General features: G+C 40.9%; 3 protein-coding genes across 8 annotated transcripts in view; 1 reads left to right on the forward strand and 2 right to left on the reverse strand.

Annotated features, from left to right (window-relative positions):
- Positions 1-1,931, reverse strand: part of PEX1 (peroxisomal biogenesis factor 1) — an 82,623-nt gene extending 80,692 nt beyond the window's left edge. For 3 of the 4 annotated variants that reach the window (XR_011256576.1, XM_069587393.1, XM_069587394.1), the window contains exon 1: positions 1,573-1,931. Coding sequence is in view for 3 of the 4 variants with exons in the window: in XM_069587393.1 (XP_069443494.1) it covers positions 1,573-1,698 (126 nt within the window). In the remaining variant the exon portion in view is untranslated. The remainder of the gene's footprint in view (positions 1-1,572) is intronic. The other variant, XM_069587395.1, reaches the window with a different exon arrangement.
- On the forward strand, positions 1,023-8,758 carry RBM48 (RNA binding motif protein 48). 3 transcript variants are annotated; one of them, XM_069587396.1, is made up of 5 exons: positions 1,023-2,168; positions 2,672-2,862; positions 4,340-4,485; positions 5,788-6,341; positions 7,947-8,758. In XM_069587396.1, exons 1-5 carry the CDS (start codon positions 2,058-2,060, stop codon positions 8,031-8,033), a joined length of 1,089 nt encoding a protein of 362 aa, XP_069443497.1. In that variant the 5' UTR covers positions 1,023-2,057; the 3' UTR covers positions 8,034-8,758. The 3 variants fall into 3 exon arrangements, with proteins under 3 accessions (XP_069443497.1, XP_070148477.1, XP_070148478.1); XM_070292377.1 differs by lacking the exons at positions 1,023-2,168; positions 2,672-2,862 and adding exons at positions 3,601-3,639; positions 4,599-4,771; XM_070292376.1 differs by lacking the exon at positions 1,023-2,168 and having other exon boundaries at positions 2,739-3,639.
- On the reverse strand, positions 8,627-26,310 carry LOC138439117 (calaxin-like). The gene is made up of 6 exons (XM_070292378.1): positions 26,071-26,310; positions 18,296-18,451; positions 16,972-17,076; positions 14,125-14,276; positions 11,714-11,818; positions 8,627-8,720 (listed from the first exon to the last, which is right to left on the reverse strand). The coding sequence occupies exons 1-6, from the start codon at positions 26,240-26,242 to the stop codon at positions 8,664-8,666; spliced, it is 747 nt and encodes a 248-aa protein (XP_070148479.1). The 5' UTR covers positions 26,243-26,310; the 3' UTR covers positions 8,627-8,663.
- Between the last annotated feature and the right edge of the window lie 319 nt (positions 26,311-26,629).

Raw genomic sequence — 26,629 nt, forward strand, 5'->3', positions numbered from 1 at the left:
CAAATTTTCTACATAACATGTGTTACTTTTATAATTAGGGAGAAGAGCTGGCCTAGTCTTCTGAAACAGGCTAGATAGAAACAAGTTTGTTCCAAGGCTAAGGGGGTTTAAGTTTCAAAAAGATATCCATGAATTAATTCTTACAAATATTTATCAAAGGCTCAAAATTTAAAACAAAGATGAAGACCATTAAACCTCATACAGCAGCCACATTCCAGGAGCAAATTAGTATAAGGAAGCATTCCTATAAGCTCACCAGGTGAGGAGTGTTTCCAATAAACTCCTGAGGTGATGATTTAAATTTCCATCAGAGCTGATGGAGAGCACAGAGGTGGCAGGATCTACCTAGGACTTGGTGACAATACTAACTCATCTCCTGCCATGAAGGATAGCTCATCAGAGCCTAGAGACTGTCTGCTGTTCAGATGCTCAGTGACTCTTTGCCACCCCATGGACTGTAACCCGCCAGGTTCCTCTGTTCCTGGAATTCTCCAGGCAAGAATACTGGACTGGGTTGCCATTTTCTCCTTCAGGGGATCTTCCCCATCCAGGAATCTAACCGGCATCTCTTAGATCCCTTACATTAGCCAGAGGATTCTTTACCACTAGCTGTCACCTGGGAAGCTCCAAGAGACTCTCTATAGTAAAAGCAACAATGGCAGGATCTATTGAAATTAACATGCTTTGAAAGACTGGGGAAAAACAATCTGGAAAAGTAGTTAAAGGCAAGTAGCTAAAATGGAGAGGTGGGATATTTAAAATTATTGCAAACTCCTAAATATTTCCTGCAAGGATTAGCCCGTAGTGGGTACTGTGCATCCAGGATTTTCAAATTTCAAGTATTCTTTTTGTCCTCATAGCACACTCAAACTGGTAGACCAGGTGCCCCTATTTTATAATTACGAAACTAGGGATGTGGTTAGAACTATGAACTACCACAATCACAGTGTCCAGAGGGCAACTAACTGCAGAGGTCCAAGTATGCATAATCCCACTGCACGTTCCGGGCACACCTAGGAGGTATTCCGAGCAGCGGAGACGCAGCGAGAACCTTCATCTTATTAACCTATCTCGCTCGCGGCTCAGTCTCTATTAATTTACAGGGACTCCTGGGCCACAGCCAGGCAGGCGCACCTGGAAACCACTGGCAGGAAAAACGTTTTTTACGATCGAAACAAAACAAAATCCGCAAAGACAAACCCGACTTCTCCAAAGCTTTTCCAACCTGGAGTGAGGAATAGCTGAACTCAGAGAGAGAATTATCAGGATGTTTGAAAGCCCAGTTTCACCGAGTGAAGACCTGGAATACGTACGGCAAGTTAACGCAAAGGCCCGGGGCTGCACCCAACGTGGTAGGGCTGCAAAGACCGCCCGGACCGGCCCTGCTCCAGAGCGGCCCACGTTCTGGCTGATGAACAGGTCGGCGGTGCGGGGAGAGCAGCCCGCGTCCCGCCGTCGGGAGACGCCCGAGCGGCCGCTGCGTCCCGAAAAGGCCTGGGTCCCGGGCGACCGCAGACGGCCCCCGAGGAGTCCCGAGTTCGGGCTGGGGAGTCCATGGGGCGGGCGCGTTACCTGGAGCAAGTGCAGCTGGGCCACTAGGCGCCGCGGCAAGTGAAGGAAGCAGTCGCGCGTGTTGGTGAAGGCCACGGTCACGGCCGCCCCGCCAGCAGCACCCGCCAGCCGACCGCTGCCCCACATCCTCCGCCAGCGACGGCCCCGCCGGAGGCCCACCCCAGCGGACCCGGGCTGCCTGCGGACCGAGTGTGACCGGGCCTGCTACGCTCGATCGGCCCCGCCCCCAGGCCCCGCCCCTCGCGCCCGCCGCGCCTCGGGAGCTGGAGCGGCAAGCCAGCCCAGTCCGGCTCGCCGGGCCTCTCCGCCGCGCCGCTGGAGGGCGGCAGCTCGCTCGCCGCCTACTTGCTCACAGGAAACGATGGCCAACCCTGTGGCTCCTTCAGCCAATCTCGGCGCGCCTTGACCCATCCCTCTCTCTGATTGGGTAATCAGGAGGGCAACAGGCGGATGTTGTCGTCTCTGCGAGGGCCAAAGCCGGCAAGATGGCGTCGAGTGGAGGGCAAGTTGGGGGCGTATTCGATCACCACGTCCAAAGGGCTGTGTGTGACTCGAGAGCCAAGTATCGGGAGGGCCGACGGCCTCGCGCTGTGAAGGTAAAGTGATTTTGGTTTCATTCGTTGTCGTCGGTAGCTTTATGTAAGCTGTAGCTTCACACGCCCAGTTAATGTAAATAAAGTCTTGAAAGGCTGCGGTCACATCCATTTGCTGGAGATGAGTGTGAGGGACGCCGGTACCCAGGTAGCAGATACTCTCGCGGCCTCTTTAGTCAACTGTTGGAGCTCCGTGAAAACGGGGTATGTGTTTTAGTCGTATCTTCCGTGTTTACAGTAGTGAATATTTAACTCTTTCCTGTAACATTTACCGAGGCAGCTTCTGAAGACATGTCGATTGGAGGTAGTCTATTATGTGCTTTAGCTCGAAGCCCTCACATGTAGGGTGAATTATTGTTTCTACGAAGAGAAGGGCAGATTAAAAAAAAAAAAAAAACCTTTTCTGTTTTCTGAAAACAGGCTTTTCTTTTTTTTTTTTTTTAATAGTAACAGGTCGTCCTAGGCTTGTTTGTGAAACACATTTAATGCATGTGCATTTCTTTTAGGTCTATACAATCAATTTGGAGTCTTGGTACTTATTAATACAAGGAGTTCCTGCCGTGGGAGCAATGAAGGAATTAGTTGAGCGATTTGCTCTATATGGTGCAATTGAACAGTATAATGCTCTAGATGAATACCCAGCAGAAGACTTTACAGAAGTTTATCTTATTAAATTTCTCAATTTACAAAGCGCAAGGTAATATACAAGTCAGGCAGTGTCTCATTTCCTCTGTTCCCATTGCTATCATTTTGGCCTCCCTCATTCTTTCATGAATTACTCAGTAATCTAACATGGCTTTTTATTTTTCTCCAGTGTTCTTAATGTAAGTGTTAGCTTTATCAAAAGTCTGTCCATTAGGTCATCCCCATGTGTAACCATTTTCTGTCTTGTAGTGTGGTAGATTAAAAACTGGGTTTGGACTAAGTTTTCAGGTTCCACTGCTTACTAACATGATGACCTTGGACAAGTTATTTAATCCCATTAAACCTGTTTTCCTGTCCTATAAAATGTGTAAGGATGAAATGAGATAATCCATGTAGAGGGCTTAGCAGATGCCTCCTGCTCAGAATGCGGTAAACAACATTAGCTGTTAGGTTTCTTGTTATGCACCTATATGAATTGACCCCATCTTTTTTTTTTTTCTTCTGAATAGCATAAATCCTCTGCTGTAGTAAGGGAAATATGAAATGCCTCATCTTATATTCTTGTCACTAATTTGCTTCAAGACCCATCCCTTCCCTGGCTATTACAATTCACATTTTCTGTGCTACAAACAGTACTGGGGTATATGGGTCATATATTGTTCTCCAGTTGCTCTTATGTATAATCTCACTGCCCTAACCAACTTGCCAGCTCCTCATGGTTAGGGAAGTATATTTCCTTATTGTGTATTCATTCCACGAAGCTTTTGCATCTCCCACACCCCTTTTACAGTGTGACATGTGGATTTGAATCCTGGCTCCACAAACCAAGGTGAGCTTGGACAAATAATCTCCCCATGCCTCAGAGTCATCATAGGGATGTTGAGAAGTGTGATTTCAAGTGAAGCATTTAGGCCACTGCCTGGCACATGGTAAAATCTCAGTGAATATTTCTTACCATTTACCTTGGACACAGAAGTACTTAATTTCGTAGTAATTCCTGGCCAGTCATAGATGTTTAGTAAGTATACATTAAATGAATACTATCCTCTCCTTTTCTCATTTACTGTTATATATTTGTGTTTTCTCCATTATTAAATGTTTATAATTGTAATATTTTTATTAATTTCTTATCTTTGAACCCCATTATAGGAACACATTGTGCTAAAAAGGCTAAGCTGGGCATGAGCTAATTTTTGAGGGCCTTTTAACACAGAATCTCTATTTCATGACCACAGATTGTGTACCTCAGGCCAACCAGCTGAATCTTATGTTGGTTAAAGGGAGTCTGGATATGTTTGGAAAACTTAGCTTAAAACCTATGAAGACTCTTGGGAGAGGGGAAAAAGGCTCTGAAAGAATATGCAGTGGATCAGTAGGGTCAATACCATTCACGTGCAGAGCATCGCAGCTCCGAAGCTATAGGATTTATGTATACAACAAAGTCTGGACTTTGCTTTTTAGATCAATGCATTGTATGCTAGTTAAGCTTTCACCCTAAGTAAACCATGGTATCGTGAATTTCTGCTTAGGATGGCCAAGAGAAAAATGGATGAGCAGAGTTTCTTTGGTGGCTTGCTTCATGTGTGCTATGCTCCAGAATTTGAAACAGTTGAAGAAACCAGAAAGAAATTACAAGAGAGGAATGCTTATGTAGCAAGAATGACTAAAAATAAAGGTATGTAAAGCCTACTACTAAACACCTCCTATGTGTCAGGCATTTTGCTGAGTTTACCCTCCTAGAGTTTTCCCAGTCTAGTGACTATAAGCTACGAAGTTTTTTCTTTACAGAATGTTACGTAATCTTGCCTGGGAAGGGATAGATGTTATTTCATGGAAGATTCCTGCAGGATGAGAATGGTGGCTGAGTTCTGAAGGGAAAGTAGACATTACCCAGAAAGGGAGAGGAACAGATGGAAAGATGGGCCAGAGGAATAAATGAGCGTCATGCATTTTAAGGAACTGTGAGTAATATAACCACAACACAGCAGCTTACATGTGAATCTGAGATAAAGGGGACAGTAAGTGAATCCTGAAAGGCCTGTGTCCATGCTGAGGAATTAAGGCTTTGACCAAAAGGCAGTGAGAAACAACTTCTGATGTGCAGACCAGTTTGCACTGCGAATCTAAAACTGAAAACAGTGGGAAAATTCCCCTTTCATCAACACCAGCTGGCCAGATGCCCCATGTTTCTAATAGAGTTGCCCTGGACACAAATTCCCAGTGCACAGAATGGAGTCACAGAATCTAGTTCATGGATTGTAGAACGAGAGGAGTCAGCACTGGACTATGATAGTGTGTGTGGTCTGAAATCTGAATAATTCTAGCGGCTCAAATTACCAGATTTTCACCCTTTGGTTAAAAAGACAAAGACAGTGTCTAAAAAGCCATTGACTATAATGAGTTTCTGACTCATTGGGTAAGGGGCACCTGGCAGTGTGAAGCGAGAAGTGGAAAACTTACCCGAAATTTTGGCAAGAGCTGTTGGGAGTCTTTGGTCATTCATAGGCCCTGAACTGTAATCTGGGTAAATGTGTAAATAACTGGTTCCAGGAAAACCTGTATGTGTGGCGAAAGAAATGATAAGATATGGACCCAGCATATTGTTTTCTTTAAAAACCACAAACACAAACTAAGCATAATACGTTCAAATAGTAAAAGTACTCTGAAGATATAAAGTTTTCTGTGTAATAACATGGAAAAACTCCCCAAGATGTAGAGTTAACTGGAAAGCAGATACAGAAAAGTGGGTATTATAGGAGAACTAGAGGGCTGAGTGGGAGGGGAAGAAGACTGGACAGATAACCTTTTTAGCTTTTAAACCATGTAAATACAGTACTTGTTCAAGAAGAAATTTTTTAGGGTAGCATTCATTAACATCTTAATGTTTCTTTTTAAAATTACTTGTTTCTATGTGATGAAAAGAGTAAATGAACCATTTCTGTTTCCCTTTCCCTGCCTTTTAAATTGTAACATACAGACCATTACATGACAAAGAAGCATAAAGATGCCAAAGATTTTAGAGGGGACTTCCATTCAAAGACATCTGGATTTCCTGCAGCCTCTCTGAACACATCTACTGGGAACTCAGATCTTTGTCTTCCTTATTCTCCTGAGTTGCCGTTGTGTTATTTCTCCCCAAAGTGTAAATGTTCATCAGGAGAATATGTAGACAGACCGTCAAACTCCTCCCAGGATGGTAGAAACTTCGATGACACACTGGGGCACTGTGACCACTGTGACTCTCTGCAGAAAATGCAGATGAAAACTTTACAAAAGTCATTGGCCCGCCACGGCGCACAGAAGGCTCTCGCTCCTTCAGAGGCAGTTGACAGGTTTATGCCTAGGACAACACAACTGCAGGAGCGGAAAAGACGACGAGAAGATGACTGCAAACGTGAAACCCTTCTTGAAGCATGCACAAGTAGTAACGAGGTTATGATTGGCCCCCAGTTACCAGACATTCCTAAAGTGGACATGCATGATGACTCCTTGAATACAACAGCGAATTTAATTCGGAATAAACTCAAAGAGGTAAGATCGTTTAAAAAAGAAACTTGTAAGAGACAGTTTGGTTATAAGGACTACCAGCTAAGTGGAGAATTATTTGTAGGAACTTCAGTATTGTCATTCTCTTTTTTCCATTTTTAATTTTTAGATGTTTTCCTACAATTATATGTTGAAGTAACTGAAGTTGACTTACAGATATGTATTTGTTTTGATACCTTTAATCCTTTCTTTAAATATGTTTTATGTTACTCTAGGTAGAAAATATAAAAGCAGTAGTTTCAGTCAGATTACTCTATGAGAATGGCGCCTAGGCCCTCCCTTTTTAAACAAAACTATCCCTCTCCAGATAGTTCTAATATGAGCCAATGTGGAGAACTACTGCACTGAGGGGAAATTGTTATAATTTATTTCTCAAGTTCACAATTACAAATTTAAAAATTCAAATGCTTATTTTGCTTCTTTGATAATCATAGAAGAAGGTGAGATTTCTAAAGATTAGGTCTGAAGGTCTGCATTTTAATTCTAATTTCGTAAGACCTATTGATAGATGGTCCTCCTTAAGTAGTAGTTTTTTAATGTCATTTACATTATCATTTTCCATTTTCTAAGCACAAATAAAAGTTAACATTTGAGATAGCTTTTGAAAGATACCTGACTATGGGGCAAGCCTTTAGAAATCATTATCCGAAGGAGAAAGACCGTTCTCTTGTACTTGAACTCAGGTTCAGAAAGTGTTTTTCACAGAGTGGTACATATATTTCACAAATGTGATTAAGAAAGGCTAAGGTAGATTATTTTATGTACCTTTTCTTAACATCAAAGTTATATCCAGTTAAGGACGAGGAATTATTTTATAATAATAAAACCTGAGGGACACAGTTTTTATGCTTAAACTTTTTTTTTTTTTTTTAATGCTTAAACTTCTATAGCATTGTTTTCGCTTGTGCTGGTGCCCAGCCTGCAGGTGCAGATAGACACAGACACACACATAGTTATCTTAGCCAGAGTCGACTGTGTTTTCAAGAAAAAAGTTAGGTCCAAATCCTAGATTTAGAAATTGTAGAAGAAAAAATACTAAATACAGTTATGTCAGATTCTAGTAATTTTCCATTTTAAGTGAAGACTATTGTGTGTGCTTTAACTTACATTGTCTACTTTGTTCTGATGTATTTGGTTTCATTTTTCCCTGAGAAATTGAGGATTCTAGCATTTTTGTTTATTTCTCTACATTTTTCTTCCACCATCCTAGCTGGAGCCTCCTTGTCTCTGAATATATCAAACATTATCCGTGTTTCAAGTTACACAAAACCAGGGTATCTCTCTGTATTCATAAAATTAAAAGTGACTTAATAAAATAACAGATCTATAAAGGAATGTTAAAGTAGAGCATACATTTACTTTTCTCCCCTGAAAATTTTTCTTGGCTTTAAAAATCTTACTCCCATCGGTGTTTGGACAGAAGACTGCTCTGTGTCTGGATTGCAGGCTGCACCTTGAACGTGGGCTGCCTGCCTTAAAGGTGGTGATGGCGAGGCTTAAACTCCCGGGTGTCCATCTTCCCTCTTCTAACAGTGTATTACTCTCCTGCTATAGAAGTTAAACTGTTGGTGGTTCTCTTTTTAAAACTAGGTAATTTCATCTGTGCCCAAGCCTCCAGAGGACAAAGTGGAAGATGTGCATAGAAGTCGTCCTTTAAAACAAAGGAGGAGGATATAAATCGCCTGCAGTAAATTAATATTTTTAAAGGACTATTTTTTATTTTTCGGCTGTCATTTGGATTCTTGAAGAGATTTTACTGCTGGTTTTTTTTTTTTTTTAATGCACTGTTATTCTTTGTAGTTTCATTCAAGCTACTTGTCTAATTTAGTTTCATCTTTTAAAATTATTTTATTGTGAACAAAGAACATGCCAGCCAATTATGTCCCTTTTAAAAAAATAAAACTCCCAGAGCCTACACTCCGTGACTTTGGTTACACCTTTTTGGCTGGAATTGGGCCCACTGCTCCTGACAGAAGAGTGTAGAATGTCAGGTGTTTAGGCTTTCTGTTCCTGTTCTTGAGGAAGCAGGAGAAAAGAGGACTGTGAATGGCTGATTCACAACATTTGCGCCAAGATCTAAGGTTGTTGGCTTAACTTAAACTAATTAATTAGTTTATTATTACTTACTATATCAATTGATGTTATGTGGATCCATACTTAATATTATAGAAATCATTCATTACAACATTATTTCTCATGTTGCAATCACTATATGTAAACCAACTGAAGCAAATATAGGTACTTAACAATATAAAGACAGGCAACCAGGATCTGTTTCTGATTTTAATAATTTTGGGTGAGTAACATTCAAAAACTAGAAGTCAGGGTGTGTTGGAATGCCAGGGCTTCAAAATCAAGACAACTCTGTAAAGCAAAAAGTTAATAAACTGTTACAGCTGAAATGAGCAGCATATATGCTTTAGTTAACTTCAGAGATAATCTACTTCGTCTGAGGCACAAACAAATCAGTGTTTGTAAATGGTAGACGTTCACCACTGCTTCCCACATTTTTTTCCTGTCAGTGGGCCACATAACTGGAAGTCCAAGTATGTCCAGGCTATTTCCCTTTTTTCTTATTTGCTGATAACAGTAACAGAAGAGGCCCATACCAGATGGTGTCTCTTTATCTTCTCTCCCGAGCCTAAGGGTCTCTTGCCTAATGGACTGAATTTGAACATAAAGGTTAGAAAGTTTCACCTTCGTTTATGACGTTACGTGAGCTTGCTAGGATGGCACTGCATTGTGGATGGTATTAAAAGAAGCTGCAGGCAAGGGGACCGGCCCTACTTCCTTGTGAGATAATTACATACAGTTGACCCTTGAACCGTGTGGGGTTAGGGTTGCTGACCCTCCACGCAAAAATCCACATGTAACTTTACAGGCTGCCTTCCGTATGTGCTGTTTTGTATCCTCAGATTCAACCAACAGTGGATCATATAATATGTATTTATTAATAGAAAAAAATTCCACATACAAGTGGACCCTCCCAGTTCAAACCTGTATCGTTCAAGGGTTAACTGTACTTTCTGTGGCACTCTTCGTCAAAAAATATATTAGCGACTTCAGCATAGAATTAGAGCAAGTTGCTGTCTAGATCAGCTTTTCAGACTTTTAGGTGTTCTGAGTCTCTTCCTTGGGGTCTTATTAAAATGCAGATTCAGATGGTGGTGGCAAGGGCTGGTGGGTGATGGGACTGGGAAGTTGTTTAATGGGTATAGAGTTTCAATTTGGCGAGATGAGCAGAGTTCTGGAGATTGGTTGCAAAATAGCATCAATGTACTTATCACTATTGAACTGTATGCTTAACATTGCTATTGCTATTGCTAAGTCACTTCAGTCGTGTCCGACTCTGTGTGACCCCACAGATGGCAGCCCACCAGGCTCCCCTGCCCCTGGGATCCTCCAGGCAAGAACACTGGAGTGGGTTGCCATTTCCTTCTCCAATGCATGAAAGTGAAAAGTGAAAGTGAAGTTGCTCAGTCATGTCTGACTTAGCGACCCCATGGACTGCGGCCTTCCAGGCTCCTCCATCCATGGGATTTTGCAGGCAAGAGTACTAGAGTGGGTTGCTTTTATGACAGGTGTATTTTATGTCAATTAAAAATTTTCTGATAGTCCTGAAGGGAGGAGCTGCTCTGTGGGTTCTGTGCCCCTGACCTTTTCTATGACTATGGAGGCCAGCAGTCCTCCCCATCCCTGGCCACAGACACAAGATGGACCATGACATGAGAGAAAATGAACCTTAATTGTGTCACACACTAAAGAAAAAGTTCTGATTCCGCTGGTTTGAGGAGGGGTCTGAGAATGCAGTTCTCACAAGTTTCTAAGTGGTACCAGTGGTCCACAGTCTTACTTGGAGTAGTAAGACTCTAGATAACTGGGCTATGGATGGACTCTAGGGGAGCAGCTGAAGAACCCTGGTGGTTCCATCTGAACCTAAGTACTTACTCCAGTCTGTTATTCTATACTGTTTAACCCATCAGTCCTCTTAAAAAGAAGTTTGCCTTTAACACATTGATTTTTAATACAGGTTTCCAGACAGTTAAAATGTGGGGATAAACTACAGCAGGACAAGCTGAGATGACTTAAGGATAGCTTGAAAGTGAAAGTGTTAGTTGCTCAGCTGTGTCTGACTTTGTGATGCCATGGATTGTACCCTGCCAAGCTGCTCTTTGCAGGAATTCTCCAGGCAAGAATACTGGAGTGGGTTGCCATTCCCTTCTCCAGGGGATCTTCCCAACCCAGGGATCAAACCCAGGTCACCTGCATTGCAGGCAGATTCTTTACTGTCTGAGCCACCAGCGAAAACCAAGGATAGCTTAACATTTCGGTGGATGAATCTGCATAAGGAGAGCTTGAAGTGAAAAAGTGAAAGTGAAGGTCACTTAGTTGTGCCCAACTCTTTGTGACCCCACGGACTATATAGTCCACGGAATTCTCCAGGCCAGAATACTGGAGTGGGTAGCCTTTCCCTTCTCCAGGGGATCTTCCCAACCCAGAGATCAAACTGGGATCTCCTGCATTGCAGGCGGATTCTTTACCAACTGAGCTATGCAGGATAGCTTAATGTTATGCAAATTCATCCACAAAATCACCCGTCTAAATTACTGCAGAGAATAAAAAGTTTCTTCCTGTGTCACGTGTTTGCAAAGCACAGTTGCTCAAAGGAAGAATAAGAAATAGTGAAGTCAATTATCAAGCCGGCTCTTCTGGCTCAGAAAACCTTTGTCAAATTAAATACTTTTTGAGCACAAATAAAATACTATAAAGTACTATGCATGTGTCTAAAATTTTTGAAAGTGTATTCTCATTGACAACAAATGAGAAAGAGATCAAATTTTCTCCTAGCAGTTGATGGGTTCTTGCTGAATCCACTCTGTATTTGCTGTTGTATCTCAAGCAAGCCAATATACCTTGGGTTTGGAGGGAGAAAATATTAACATCCAGAATATTAGGAATTGTGTATGGTTAAGGGATTGGGGGTAGGAGGAAGAGAGGATGACAGAGGATGAGATGGCTGGATGGCATCACCGACTCGATGGACGTGAGTTTGAGTGAACTCCGGGAGATGGTGATGGACAGGGAGGCCTGGCGTGCTGTGATTCATGGGGTCGCAAAGAGTCGGACATGACAGCGACTGAACTGAACTGAACTGAAGGTGGTTAAAAGCTGAGAGTCTTGAGTATAATTCCTTTGTCACTACCATCTTGGGTCCCAAATGCTGAGATGGGGCAGAGACCTTGCTTGCCTGAACTTCAGCAGTAGGTTGGAACCCTGTAGAGGTAAGTGTCTATCAAGTATTTCTTTTCAGATCCTTTGAAAATTTCCCCCAAACCAATTCGCTGCTGCCACTGTACCTTTGCATCTGGTAAACATGGTCCAAACACTTCCAACAAAAGTCTATCTTCTTTCACTGCTCTTTCAAAATCTGCAAAAGATATCCTGCCATCGTTGTCATAATCCTAGAGAAGATGATTTCTTGGTAAATGACAGAGTAGTTAATTTTAATTCTGCATGGAAAATAACTGTAGAATAAAAGATTTTACCAATTCAAACAAGTTCACACTTACGTAGGCACTACCTGCGCACGTCAAAAGATGCTTCTTTATGGAGGCAACTTTGTTCCTTTTAATCTAATACCTGATATTATGAATAGAATGTCTCTCCACATCTCCCAAATTAGAGCTCTAACCACTGCAATGGGATCATATTTGAAGGTGGGGGCTATGGGAGGTAAGTTTGGTGTAGATGAGGTCACGAAGGTAGGGCCCCAACGTGCTATTAGTGTCCCTATGAGTAAAAAGAAGGCCAAAGCTCCCTCTCTCTGCCACGTGAGGACTCACTGAGAAGGCAGCTGTCAGCAAGGCAAGAAGAGCTCTCAGCCAGGAAGTGAGCCTGCTTGGCAGGTTCACTTTCATCTTGGGCTTCTCAGACTCCCCAAATTGTGAGAAATAAACTCCAGTTGTTTCATCTACCCAGAGTATGATACTTTGTCACAGCAGCCCCAGCGTTACCTTAGGCATGTAAAACTCTGTCCCTCGGGGGGCTTCCCTGGTGGGCCAGCAGCTAGCATCCCGCACACCACAACTAAGACCCAGTGAGGCCAGATAAGGAAATAATAATAATCAAAATCCTTAAAGGACTTCAACCCGAGTTGGGGAAATAAAACAGAAAATTAGAGGAAGCCTGTTATCATACTGCTACTTTTGTGATGAAAATAGTGCCAAAGATTCTTAATTTTGGTCTTGTTTCACAAAGCATCTCTTAAACTTGAGACAAGGATATAACGTAAAATGTGTAAAAGTGAAGTTGCTTAATAAGGAGCAGGCACTGAGAGAGCAAGAAGGACTAGGATCATGAGAAGAAGCTAGCAGACTTCCGCTAGGCCCTTAAGGATGGTTGGGTGTAGATAGGTGGGGAGGAAAAGCAGAGGAATGGCTCAGCATGGATTATGACAGTAAGCCGGAATACAAGTCAGGAAGCAGGCAGGCCAGGCTGGGATGCAGTGTTCATGACAGGGACTATGGGAAGTTTACTAAATCACGTGCATAGATTATGAATAGTTTTAACTGCTTCATTCAATTTGGATTTGACTTGATAGGTCCTTATTTTTTCACTTCTGGGCATAACTAAATCAAGGTTGCTGGGGGGCTGTAATTAAAGAAAGGTTTGAATAATTTTCAGAAAAAGATTCACTCCATAACATTTTCTTTCCAAAAGAAGGGGGTGGGTGGACCTTGTGGTCCAGTGGTTAACGCTCCATGCTCCCAACGCAGGGAGCCCGGCCAGGTTCAGTCACCCTTCAGGGAACCAGATCCTGCACTCTGCAACTAAAGATCCTATGTGCTGCAGCTGAGACCCAGTGCAGCCAAGTAGGTAAAAAAAAAAACAAAAAAAAACAAAAAAAAAACACACCTATTTTAAAAGAAGGCGTGGGTGTGGTACTGGGAAGGATACTGTCTCAAGAAGTCTGCCCTCCCACCTCTCAGTGGCTACTGAGCATTTCCAATGGAAGAGGACACCCTCTGGTCTGTTAGCTGAATCTGAGACTCCGCAGACCGTCTCATCGCTTACTTCCTGAACTCCAAACAGGTAGTGAGCTGGACCCTGGTGGGCTCAGTCTTAAACCATTGGTATCCAGTTTAGGGTCACAGGAAGAAAAAGAAATCACTACGGCCATAATCAAGAGGTGTTACTGGTTTCACTGAAAGATAAATTTTGCACCTCATTTTCCATCATGACCTTGTATAAACCTATCTGCCCTTCAGTTTTCTCACCTGCAAAATAGAGATAATATTTTCTACTTCATGCTGTTGTTTTGAAGATAAAACATGTTTAAATATTACACTTCTGTGAAGGGCCCAGCATGTAGCAAGCACTTTATACGGGTTACTTCATTATAATGAGTGTTGAGATGGATGAGAAAGCAAAGGTCATGAAGACAGACTACAGTGGCATTCAATCTTAAAAGAACTAAATCTATCACCCTCCTTCCCAGATAAGGAGGATTTACTGATAGTGCAATAATAAATAAAAATAACACTCATTTAATGTAGTGCTTCATTTAATAACCCAGCCATCCCATAAATATTTATGAAGTAACCACTGTCAGCCAGGCACTGTTTTAGGCAATGGATAGAGCAGAGATCAAACAAGAACCCCTGCCCTCACGAAGGTTACATTCAGTACGCAGGGAAACAAATCATTACTTCAGCTTTCTCACATCCACTTGACTGGATATAGTGAATTACACCTTTTTTATTCTTACCATTTTCTTCAATGCTATATCTACCAACTCTCTTATTCCTTCATCAGCCTCTTCTTCAGGTGACTGTTGGTGCAGACTAGTCTTCAACATGTCATATATTCTCTCTCGAGAAATGTAACCGTCACCATTGAAATAGTAAACTTCGAAACAAACTTTTCAAGGCATAAGAAGTTAATAGATATGGATAAAAGCAGTTAAAATGTCATTAGTCTTCTCAGTTATTTCAGTATGTAATTAAAGAAGGATAGAAACAGTTTATACAATCTACAGTCTAGACTCAGTGGACTCAGTAGACATGAATTTGAGCAAATCCTGGGAGAAAGTGGAGGACAGAGGAGCCTGGCGTGCTGCAGTCCCTGGGGTCACAAAGAGCCAGACATGACTTAGTGACTGAACAACAACATTCTACACAGTGGAGAATTTTATAAATCTTTCAACAAGACTAAATATCCTTTGTGAGATATACACACACACACACATATGTGAATAGTCTTTCTTTTCATATATACACATATAAATATGTATGTGTATCTTACTGCTATAATTTCCTTCTTACACAGAGTAAAAAAGCCAGTGCATACACATTACTATATCACTGACAAAAAACATTTTTCAATCTATTTGGGTAGTGAGTCTGTCGTCTCCTTGGAGACTGCCCATTTCACTATCCAGAATGATCCATCTCTCCCTGGAGAACGATTTCCATGATTTCCACTGCACCATGGAAGCACTACTACAGTTAATCATACCTTCATCCCTCAAAGGACCTTATTCAGGTCCTGGGAATATAGCAGAGAAGTAGTCAGTAATCTACTTGAGTTAGTCATCTGATTAAATGTTTTTGGAAAGAAAGGAAGGGAGGGGGAGGGGAGAGAGGGACAGAGACAAGGAAAGAAAGAAGAGCAAGATAGGAAGAAAAGAAGGGAGGGAGGGAGGGAGGAAAAAAAAAACAAACATGTATTAAATTCCAGAGTATCAGGTTAGCTCTTTTGTTGCATTTTTCTAATATATAGCATATATGAGCTTGTGACACAACCCTACTAGAAATAGTGTTTTCCCCAAATTAACATGTCTTGAAATATATAATACATGAAGTATTTTTAGGCAGTGGGATTAGAAAAGGAAAGAAACACTGTTAGTGTGGTGCTATTCATCATACCCTGGTTCCCTGCTGGCTCAGTGGTAAAGAATCCACCTGCCAGTGCAGGGGACATGGGTTTGATCCCTGGGTTGGGAAGATCCTGGAGAAGAAAATGGCAACCCATTCCAGTATTCTTGCCTGGGAAATCCCATGAACAGAGAGCATAACAGGCAACAGTCCATGGGGTGGCAAATGAGTTGGACATGACTTAAAGACTAAACAACAGCAATTCATCATGTCTGGCTGCACTTCGTCACAAACCCTTTCACAAGAATTTACATTCACGAAACTTCACTTTTCATTTCTCAGTGAGACTTCTGTATAAGAACACTGCAATTATAAGGAACAAGTGACTACTACTATACTTAATGGTATCCTGTGAAAATCAGACTGGAGAAAAGTGGGGGGAAACACATGTAAGTAAAAAAAGAAATTATACAATGTTGTATGTCAATTGGAGAAGGCACTGGAAACCCACTCCAGTACTCTTGCCTGGAGAGTCCATGGGGTCGCAGAGTCGGACACGACTGAGCGACTTCACTCTCACTTTTCACTTTCATGCACTGGAGAAGGAAATGGCAACCCACTCCAGTGTTCTTCCCTGGAGAATCCCAGGGACGGGGGAGCCTGGTGGGCTGCCATCTATGAAGTCGCACAGAGTTGGACATGATTAAAGCGACTTAGCAGCAGCAACAGTATGTCAATTATACTTCAAATTTTTAAGTATTAAGGAAAAAAAAATACCTCCCCCAAATAAAACAGAGAAACAAGTCATAAATGTCAAATACAGTTGATGAGTCTTTAAAATGTTACTATCATTTTAAAAACATGTATTTAACTTAGAGATTTTCTTTTGAACATCTCAAATCCAGAATCAAGTGGCAGAAGGGATAAAAATTTGCTTACATACTTAGAACTCTGCAGTTTTTCCTAAGTAATTTGACATTTGTTCCCTTGAACACTGTTGTTTAAAATGTTCCTATTCTCTTTCTAGGTTTCACACCCCAAATCCTGGCACAGGAGGTGTCAAACATAGAAAACATGCATCACTTCAGGGGTACAGGTGAGGTGAGCCAGAGCTAGCGCTACGAAATTGTGAACTGGGAGATTTTCGTCTCTGGAATTCCTAACGATGCTTTTCTGTAGGAAGCTCCCTTTATAATACTTCCTTCCTTTGGGATCTCACTGCCTCAGTCTTATTCCCTCTCTTTATTTACCTGCTCTTCTTCTAACAATAGTGTTGATGTCTGACAGTTGCGTGCTCTACCTTGTTTTGTGTTAAGCCCTCATACTTTCTCAGAGGAAAAGATAAGCAATAGTCCCACTGTGAACTACTGTGGCTGCCCATATTCAAGGCCCGTTTCCTGCTGAGCCCAGACACAGCCCCAGAGATCTCAGCCTTGCCTATGACCATAGCTGGCACCCGTCCTGACCTGTAGCTGCTGTTACCTGCCCAGGCCTTGAGCCAAAGAGCCATCCTTGGTGGTATCTGATTGTTACAGAACTAGTGAAGTAAGAGTCCTGGGTCTAGGGACTCTCCTATAAAATAGGTTGCTCATTTCATCGGCCTTTTTCTCCCCAACTCTCATGAACTACTTTTGCAGGAGTGCTATAGAGAATAACATTGAGTTTATATTAAAAAAATAATTTATGGATTAATTAAATATAAAATTGACTATATGTTAATATTTATATAGAAATCTTACACTTCAGCTTTTCTTCAAAAGTCCCTCGAAGAAACACTGATAGTCCTTTAACCCACTCTTTCACATTTATGTAGTTATCATTGTCTTTGTCAAATGCAAAAAATACTGAAAGAAAAAGAATGTGTTAGTGTATTGTAATTTATAGCTATTATTCAAGAGTAGTATGAATAGAAAAAAAAAGTATTTCCTCCTAAAAAGAGGGGGACAAAAGGTTTTGGCACAATCTTTCTTGAAAGAATCAAAAATAACTGGAAGTATATTTCCCACAGATTTTTACAGAAAGAAGCCATTCTCCTCCCCATGGTTAATGATGAGCATCACTTGTGATGTTTTGTATGGCTATTTTGAGGAAAAAAGACCAACAATGTAGATAATCAATGTGGTAATTTTTACTACTCTGAAAAGAGTGATAAAATCCTGTTATAAAGAATTTGTATTATACCTAAAGACCAATTAGTAAAATAATACATTATTTTAAAAATTACCAATGAAATCTTGGTATTATCCTATAGAAAATAAAATATTATTTACTCTTTTGGGGGTAATGGAAACATTAATTATTTTGACTATGGACTTCCCAGGTGGCTCAGTGGTAAAGAACCCGCCAAGCAGTAGATGCAAGAGATGAGAGTTCAGTCCCTGGGTTAGGAAGATCCCCTGGAGAAGGAAATGGCAACCCACTCCAGTATTCTTGCCTGGAAAATTTCATGGACAGAGGAGCCTGGTGGGCTACAGTCCATGGGGGTTGCAAAGAGTCGGATATAACTGAGCGCCACCACATGACATGATATTGTCTTCATGGTGTATACACACATCAAGACTAAAAGTTTGTTACTGAAACTGACTGGATCACGTTATATAATTTCCTATTTTAAATATAAAATTATTTAACTTTTTTCAATACAATGAGTAATTTTCTTATTGTGCTGAAGAAGTCAACATGTCTTTACATATTTTACATGTCTACAGCATAGGAATCCAAAGACAACGGAAACCACAAACTTATCTTTAAAAAAAAATACTGCCAGCTTATTTAGTTCATTACTGGTTCTTTCTCAAAGTACTACAGCTATGAGACAACTTGAGTTTATAATAAAATCCATCCTCATGATCAAATCAAATGTACTGTTCTAAATCAGTAGCACTACCAGAATTATATTTATAGTTTTTACATTAAAAAATTTCAGTCTTTGGTGAAAACTGAATATATGTGTGTATATATATATATGTGTGTGTGTGTGTACACACACACACACACACACACACACACACACACACCCCTGCCATGTCACCTTGGCCCATTTCAGTCTCCATGACCCCTTACCCCTATTCATTAGCACATCATCAGTCATTCCGAATATGCTGTGCAGGATCACTCGAAATGTGTTACGATCTAGTCCAGCGTTAGCAAGTTTCATATCACCTCTTCCCACCACGTTGTGAAAAATTCTTATGAGACACTCTATTTCACTCTTTTTGACTGTAAAATGAAAATACAAATAAATACAACTTAGATTTAACCTTTGAGTTCTCCAACCCAATTAAATATATTTTATTAATTAGCTATTTTGTTTCTCTGATGCACTAGTGGTTTAAAAACTGTGACATGGACTTGTTACTTAAGAGCTCACACAATCAAGATAGATGCCACTCAGATGTCTCATTAAGACAGTATGTAAATGTTAAATGATGTCATATAACACTCCCCACTATCGACATGTGAAGAGAAATCTGTATGAGAAATGGTTGTGCTATTTTCATGAGAGTAGACTTTGAACTGGGCCCTGAAGGATGCAGAGCATTTACCCAGAAAGGAATGTATTCAGGGTGGTAAAGAAGTGGAGAACTCCAGGAAGAGGGAACAACATGAGTCAAGTAAAGAACTGAGATTGACGCTGAATGTGTTTTGTTGGGAGCACAGCAAGTCGGAAAGAAGTGAAAAACAAGACTGAAGAGGTCAGGCTTTTGACAGACAGCCTTGAATGCCTGGTCAGAAGATTAACATTTATTTTACTGGAACAGGTATCATCTTTGGAGCCTCTGTATGAAAATCATCCACCTCTCATTGCTTGTCAAAGGCCTTGCCCCAGACCTACTAAGTCACAGTTACTAACAGTGGGTCCAGGAGCTACCTTTGAAACAAAAGCTCAGCTAATTCTATGCTGTAAGGGTTGAGAAGTGGTTTAAGAAAACCCACCTGTCAAAGTTGTATTGAAGGGGAAAACTGGAAGCCTAGAAGCCTGGCTTGGAACAATAAGCTTTGGTTAGGACCACAGAAATGAGGTCAGAAAGCAGGTAGGGAGCCTGATATGCTGTTTAAGAAGCACATAGGTGACTCTAATGCACTGTCCGAACTGAGAACTAAGTGATTAGGCTTTGTGGGTTGGGGGTACTGGACTTAAGTATCTGGGTTCCACTTCCATTTCTTATCCTACATAGCTGACTTAACACAATTCAACTTCTTTATGCCTGAGTCCCTACCTGTAAAATTTGAGTATTATTCTAGGTGATCTCTGAGATTCCCTCAGTTTCTAAAAGTCTGATTCTATGAATTAAAGATAATTTGAGAGAACTAAGAGTTAGGAGGGAAGCTGGTTACTAGTTCCATTTCTCTCTTCCTTCTTCTCCCTCCCTCTTTTGGGGAGGGTGGAGGAAGAAATAATTTTTTAGATTTTGTCTTTGAGATGATTTCAAGTTACCCAACAGAAACCAATGAGAACTGACAGCAAACATGCAGTTTACATTAGGGTTTCTAACATGGTCAGAATGACTTAACTCTCAGGGAAAAGGTTGATAAATCTATAGAATAAACAATTAAGATACCTAATATTATTTATGAACTGAATTAGATTCTCAGGCTTCATACATAGCCCCAAAATTTGACATAAAGGTCATTTTTATCCATCTAATAAACATTTATTAAGGGCTTCCCATGAACCTAGGCAATGAATACACCATCATTTCTGCCCTTAATTTATAACACTTTGGTCAAGAGACAAAGAAGTGAAATAAAAGTGTTATAAACACTATGATTAAAGTGTTTGGTAGTGACCCAAAGAAAGGAATCATTAAGTGGGGAAAGGCAGTAAGTGAATAAAACGGGGCTCCAGGAAAAGGTGTCACTTGAGCTAAAGCAGTCACAGGAGTAAGCATTTACGAGGAGGCAGTTTGAAGGCAGGGTGGCATATTCTCAGAGCTACAGACGGTTTGGTGCAGCTAGGTGGCAGAACTGTTTGACTTTACAGAGGGGCTTATTGAAAAATTTTGGCTGGCAAGTTAACAGGATCAGATTTGCATTTAAGGAGGATCACTTTGTCAGTGGAGTCTTGAAACTGCCTTATGAATGGTCAATTTAGATGTGACAGGTTATACTTTCCCAGATAATTTTAAATTCTGTCCCACTCATATGCTCTTCTTACAATGAGACTTCTGATACTTCTCCCTTAGAAAGATGGGGTTTGTGTCTCCTTCAACTAAAACTAGGGGGATTTTTTGACCACCATTTCGACCAAGAGTACAGTGGAAATAAAGCAATGTGCCTTTTCAAGACTTGGTCACAGAAGGGGCTGCAGGTGCTCTGAGGACAAAAACCGTCTCTTTTTCCCCTTCTTTTATGGAATATGAGGAGAAACACAGCTCAGGTGTGTGGACACCCCGTATGGCACACACATTACATGAACGTTTGCCTGAAACTAGCCCTGCTTAACTCTGAAGGAGAATTCACGTGTGAGTGTTACAGCGATGCAAAACGGATATCTGAAGAGAGTGAGTCAGGAGTCCGGAACTGCTCTGAATCAAATACAAGTTATCCAGCAAAATAATCAAGGATTTTAAACACAGTCTGCAGCAAGTAGTAACTTCCTCTGAGTTTTATCTATGCAGCTCATTTCATTATATCTAAAGACCTTATACGTGTGGTCAAAGAACCGCTGTAAATGATACTTGAGAAACTGTGGGTAATGAGAATGGTGTTCATAAACTAGAGATTGACCCATTATTCACTACACTTCTTAGTTTGGAATAGTTGTATTTTATGTAAGAGATGCGGCCAGAATAAGATTCCCATAAACTCTTCACTGTTTCTTCCTGCTGACATCTTGCACAACCATGGGGCATTTGTCAAAACTAATACACTGACATTGGCACATTATTATTAACTAAATTATAGATTTCACCCATTTTCCCACCAGTTTTTTTTTTTTTTACATTCTAGGATCCCATGCGGGATCCATTTGGCTCTCATGTCTCCTCCAATCCTGCAGGTTTTCAGTCTTAGTCCTTTTCATAACCTTGACAGTTTTTATTTTGCAGAATGTTTCTCAACTTAGGTTTGCCTAATGCTTTCCTCGTAATTAAATTGTGGTTGTGTTTTGGGGAAGAAGACTAGAGGGTGAAGCGCTGCTCTTGTCGCCTATCAGATACATGACACTAACATGAGGCATCCCTGCCGCTGAGCAGGATCACCCAGCTAAGTCAGTTGGCAGTTTCTCCACTGAGTCTACTTCCCCTTTCTCTACTCTTTAGAAGCCAGACTCTCATGATAAAGGTTTAATTAAACTCCACTTCACAGGGCAGGGGTATTTATACTATTAAATTCTTCAAAGAAAGATTTGTCTCTTTTCCTTTTTTAAAATCATTTACATCAGTATGAAGTCACATATGTTTACTTTAGGCCAATACTATGTCACTTATCAACAATCTTGCTGCCCAAGTTGTTTCAGCTTCGGCCGCTGGGAGCTTTCCAGTTGGCTCTTCTCTTTCACATGCCCTCACCCCTTTGCAACACTTCCTTGCTTTCTGGCACTACTCGCCAGTCCCATCTTGTATTATCCGTGTGGAATAACAGGCAGGAAAAAAAAAAATTGGTCTTTCCCCTTGGTTTCTGGCACAGAGCTCCTAAATCCCTTAGCATTTCCTTGTTGATAGGAATGTCTTTTGTTCTAATGAGGTGACTGTTGGTTCTTCCTAGGTGGGAGCTTGTCACCAGAAAAACCAAGTCGTTTAAAAGCATGGAAATTTTAGTTCCACCTCCATCCCTTCTCCAGAGGAGGGCTGGAAATCGAGTTAATGATCTATCATGGCTGTGTAATAAAACCTCCATAAAATCACCCAAAAGTGGGGCTTGGGGGAGCTTCTGGGTTGGTGAACACATAAAGGTGTCCAGAGAAAGCCTGGAAACTCCACACCCCTTACCACATACCTTGCTCTATGTATCTTTTCCGTCCAGCTACTCAATTATATCCTTTCATAATACATTGGTAATCTGGAGAGTAAGCTGCATCCTGAATTCTCTGAGGTGCTCTAGCAGATTAACTGAACAAAGGAGGGGGTCACGATTTGTAGCCAGTTGGTCAGAAGCACAGCTAATAACCTGGACTTGTGATTGGCATCTGGTGGGGTACCGTCTTGTAGGACTGAACTCTTAACCTGTAGAATCTGACGCTCCCCAGGTAGTGTTAAATTATAGGGACACTCAGCTAATGTCACAGAGAACCGTTTGTTGGGAAAAACCTCCACACGGTTGGGAGACCACAAGTATGAGTATGGTAGTGGTGCCAGAGTAAAGCCTGTTCAGCAGACACAGCTAGGAAGTATGCACACAAACCTACATATGCACACACATTGGCTCATGTTATGTATCACAAACACAGAAAAAGCCACATATTGGACTAGTGGGCCCTTCGCTCGTCCTGGTCTAAGTCTTAAAAAAGATGATCAATTGTATTAAAAACTCCTGAGTGCTCAGAGAAGACAGGCTCAGGAGTTTACAAAGTCAAACCATACTGCATTTAACTATTTCCTCCATCTGGTAGGAGTGGATCAGGGAAATTTAGTTCACTAAATACTTGGGATTTTAGCAAAATCTCTTACCTTTCTTTTAATATCTATTCAGTAACCAGCAGAGCCTAGGACAACGGTAATCTTTCAATACATGTTTGCTAAATAAATGATAATCAATCACTTGTAAATTGGAGAAGTTAAGGAATATGCTGGATGAGAGTCAAGATTCAGAGTAGGTCTGAGATGCCAAAAATCAGATGAATGAAACCACATGACACTACTAAAAATAATTTTAAAATTCTTCACTTATCTTTAAAAAAGTCTGCTAATGTATGTAAAGTATAAAAATGACAATCTGTGTGAAAAAGACTGGGTCAATTCCCAACTCACTGTCAAACTGGGATTGACATTAAGCTACAGAATTGAAGTCTGAAGTGGAAAAGACAATTCAGATCAGGATGCTCAAACTTTATAGTGTCTAAGAATACATGAAGTGAACAATCTGGAGGCTTGGCACCACTGACAAGAGATGTTTTAAAAATACACCAAGGGTGGTACTCAGGGATCTACATTTTCAATATTAACCTTTAGGTTATGCTGATGGGGGAGCTACTCCTACCATACTACACAAATAAGAGGTCACGGCCACTGTGAACTACAGAATGTGTGGGCCCAATGCAAAATGAAAATGCAGGTCCAGTGGTTAAGACTCTGTACACCCAATGCACGGGGCCCTCATTAGGTCCCTGGTCAGGGAACTAGATCCTGCATGCTGCAAGGAAGAGCGAAGACCCAGCATGCCACAACTAAGACCTGGCACAGCCAAATAAATAAGTAAATACAAGAAAGAATTAAAAAAAAAATTATTTAAGTCAGTGTTAGCAGAGCCTTAAACTTAGCATGGGGTCCTATGAGAACACACAGGTTACACAGCCATGAAGCCATTTACTATATACCATGAGATAATTATCTGCCTCCCCCATCAGATTAAAGGGCCATTATTTGGAAAACGGAATAATTTCTTTGCATGACTCTAGAGCAGCAATGTCTACAACTTTCTGAGATGATGGAAATGGTCTATATCTGTGCTGTTCAATTTGGTAGCCACAAACCAATTGTTGCTATTAAACCCCCAAAAGTGGCTCTTGTGACCAAAACTGGATTTTAAGTTCTACATATTTTATTTAAATAGCTACATGAAGCTAGTAGTTACTAAAATGAACAATTAGCTCTAGAGAGCAGTATAAATGAAGACAGAAGTCGTATTAGCTCTAGAAAACAAGAGTCTAGATCTGTTGGGGGAAAAAAAAGCACACAGGTGTTTGGCAAGGTAGTGAATTCCCTTTGTGAGGCCACTGCAGATGACCAGCTGACGATCTGAGCACGGAGTCACACAGTGGTAGCAGCTTGACTGGATGGCCACGTGGCACTTGAGGAACCTAGCAAATTATGAAGGCTCCCTCCTAAGAAGCTCTAAAGCAAAGCCCAGGAAAAATCGCTTCAGCTTTCTGTCACACAGTTAGAACACCAAGAGAAATACAGACAGTCCCTTCTTGAGATGGCCAAAGCAGCAATAGCTTATTAGTCCTTCCCACCCCTACCCATCATCAACCAAATTCTAGTCATGAGAGCACACTGTCTATCCTGGTCTCAACTGGAAGGACTTCAAGAACGAGAACTGATTTCCACAACTTTTCACTGTGCCCTTACTATGGTACAACAGGGTACAGAATGACCATTAGGCACTATAATGCTGATTAATTTGAAAAAATAAAGATTATCTGAGTGTACATCAGACTAGCTCAGCCCCCACAAAAAGTCCACTGACCGGGTAACTTTACACAAACAACTTAACCTAAGATGCAGTTTCCTCACCTAAGAACATGGATAACGTCACCTACCTCAATGGGTCTGTTTCAAGAAAAGATGATGGACGTAAACCATTTTTCAGTATCTTGCCAATGAAGAGCTCAACAAACATCAGCTGTTAATAATCTGGTTATCCTGGTCACTAGCTGTTCAAGTATTTAGGGTCTGAACTGTTAACAGTAACTTAAGAATTATCAAGTGTCAAAACTTTGGAATAAGGAAGGACTGCAACTTCTTTTTTTCTAAACAGCTTTATCTTCTTTGTAGAAGACTATATGGGATATAGGTCTCAATTTTTTTTTCTCATTAAGTTTTACATGCTCGTATCTACTGACTATTTCAGAGAATTGCTTTCAAATATTAGTAACAATGATTTTAAACACACATATGGGTAGCAGACAACACTAAAAACAATTTCATCAGGAAGGGAAGAGAAGTCAGATTTCCAAAGTAAACATAATTCCCTTTTGAGTGCTCTAAAACTCAGGCTATCAGCAGCAGGCATGTCTTATTACATTCAACACTAGGTAAATCTGCTGAATGGATTTTTAGGGTAGCAGGACAACTACTGGTGGACCGACGTCTATGGGGTCGTGCAGAGTCAGACACGACCGCAGTGACTTAGCAGCAGGACAACAGGAGTGAAACAGGACCCAGGAGTGCTTGAGGAGCTTAGATCATTTAAAATCCAACCAAGAAAAGAGAAAACTGAACTATATCCACAATGAGATGCTCAGACAAGGTAGTGGCCATCCTGCCAAGGTCACACAAGGGAAAATGAAGTGCCCAATAATGAGGCCACACAGCTGGCTGAAATGAAAGTGCTTCCTCAAAGTCTAGAAACAAATTCTTAGAAATCAGTCAGGATTGCTTGTGATCAGGCTTCAGAAACAAAAATTCACAAGATTACTTTTTAAAATCTGGCAGGGCAAGGAATTCTAAAAAAAAAAAAATCTATTAGTTTTAATAAATACTTGCCATGTGCAAAAGCAACAAGATATTTAACATCTAAAACACCTTATGTGTCTCTATCAATCTTGTGAAGTTCAGCAGTCATTTGCTGCTGTGGCTTTTGCGCCAGAGAACTCAGGGACGTTGTCACAGTAAACCTTTATACTTTGAAATCTCTTATTAAAGTTCAGACTATAATAAAATCAGAACTCCATAGGCACGTTATCCTTTAGCATTTACACTGTCATGTAAATTCTCAAGCTAGTCTTCCCACATATGTACTGTATTTTAGGACACCTGATGACTGAAATATTTTCCGTGTAAGTCCAGGGATTATCATTCACTTACTACCTGTATTTTTAAAATGACCAAAATATTAGATAGAAAATAGAAGAACTCTACTTTGGGGTTATAAAGCACTTGTTCATGGCCAACTACCCAATGTTTTTATTTGACTTAAGATGTTCAGGCAGTGCTGGGTATCTGGTCACTACTTACAGTTGACACTCTTACTGATGGATTCCACCAGTCTCTTCAGAACCTTCTGGTCCATGTCAAGTGTGGCTTCAAAACAATGAAGACTTCTCAGAGAGCCTACTTCCAAGCCGGGGCGTCCTGAGTTGCCACTGATTCCACAACTCGCCACTCCACACCAACAGAGTGTGACCATGGCAACATCCCAGCAACCAAACACAGAAGGTTCTCAAGTAACTGGAAACTAGGCAATAATGGCAGTGACTTCAGTAATATTATTTGTGATCTGAAATGTTACAGCCCATCCAATTTTGATTTTGGTGGTTCAACACCACTTAAAGTGGTATCTAAGAGTATTGCCATTTACATTTCCTGAGAACAAATTCTACAGTTGAAAATGTTTATGGATGAACACATAATAACAATAAAGACCTTAGCTTTAAGTAGAAATAAAATAACTTCCTAGGCTATAAAGAGCTCCTTCAAAGGTTATATATAACCTCCTCTGAAAACTCTAACCAAGTACCTTCTCATGATAAGCAAACAGAGGCCTCAATCAGGGAACTTTAGAGAAACATAAAAT

This window comes from Ovis canadensis, chromosome 4, assembly GCF_042477335.2.
Source record: "Ovis canadensis isolate MfBH-ARS-UI-01 breed Bighorn chromosome 4, ARS-UI_OviCan_v2, whole genome shotgun sequence".
NCBI classification, from domain to species: domain Eukaryota; kingdom Metazoa; phylum Chordata; class Mammalia; order Artiodactyla; family Bovidae; genus Ovis; species Ovis canadensis.

Excerpts from the sequence above, each read along its gene's own strand:
- LOC138439117 (XM_070292378.1), bottom strand. The coding sequence starts at position 26,242 with ATGGTCACACTCTGTTGGTGTGGAGTGGCGAGTTGTGGAATCAGTGGC. Across the intron at positions 18,452-26,070 it reads CATCAGTAAGAGTGTCAACT|TCAAAAAGAGTGAAATAGAG; the intron begins GTAAGTAGTGAC and ends TTCATTTTACAG. Across the intron at positions 17,077-18,295 it reads TGATGTGCTAATGAATAGGG|TATTTTTTGCATTTGACAAA; the intron begins GTAAGGGGTCAT and ends TTTTTCTTTCAG.
- RBM48 (XM_069587396.1), top strand. The coding sequence starts at position 2,058 with ATGGCGTCGAGTGGAGGGCAAGTTGGGGGCGTATTCGATCACCACGTC. Across the intron at positions 2,169-2,671 it reads GACGGCCTCGCGCTGTGAAG|GTCTATACAATCAATTTGGA; the intron begins GTAAAGTGATTT and ends CATTTCTTTTAG. Across the intron at positions 4,486-5,787 it reads AAGAATGACTAAAAATAAAG|ACCATTACATGACAAAGAAG; the intron begins GTATGTAAAGCC and ends TGTAACATACAG.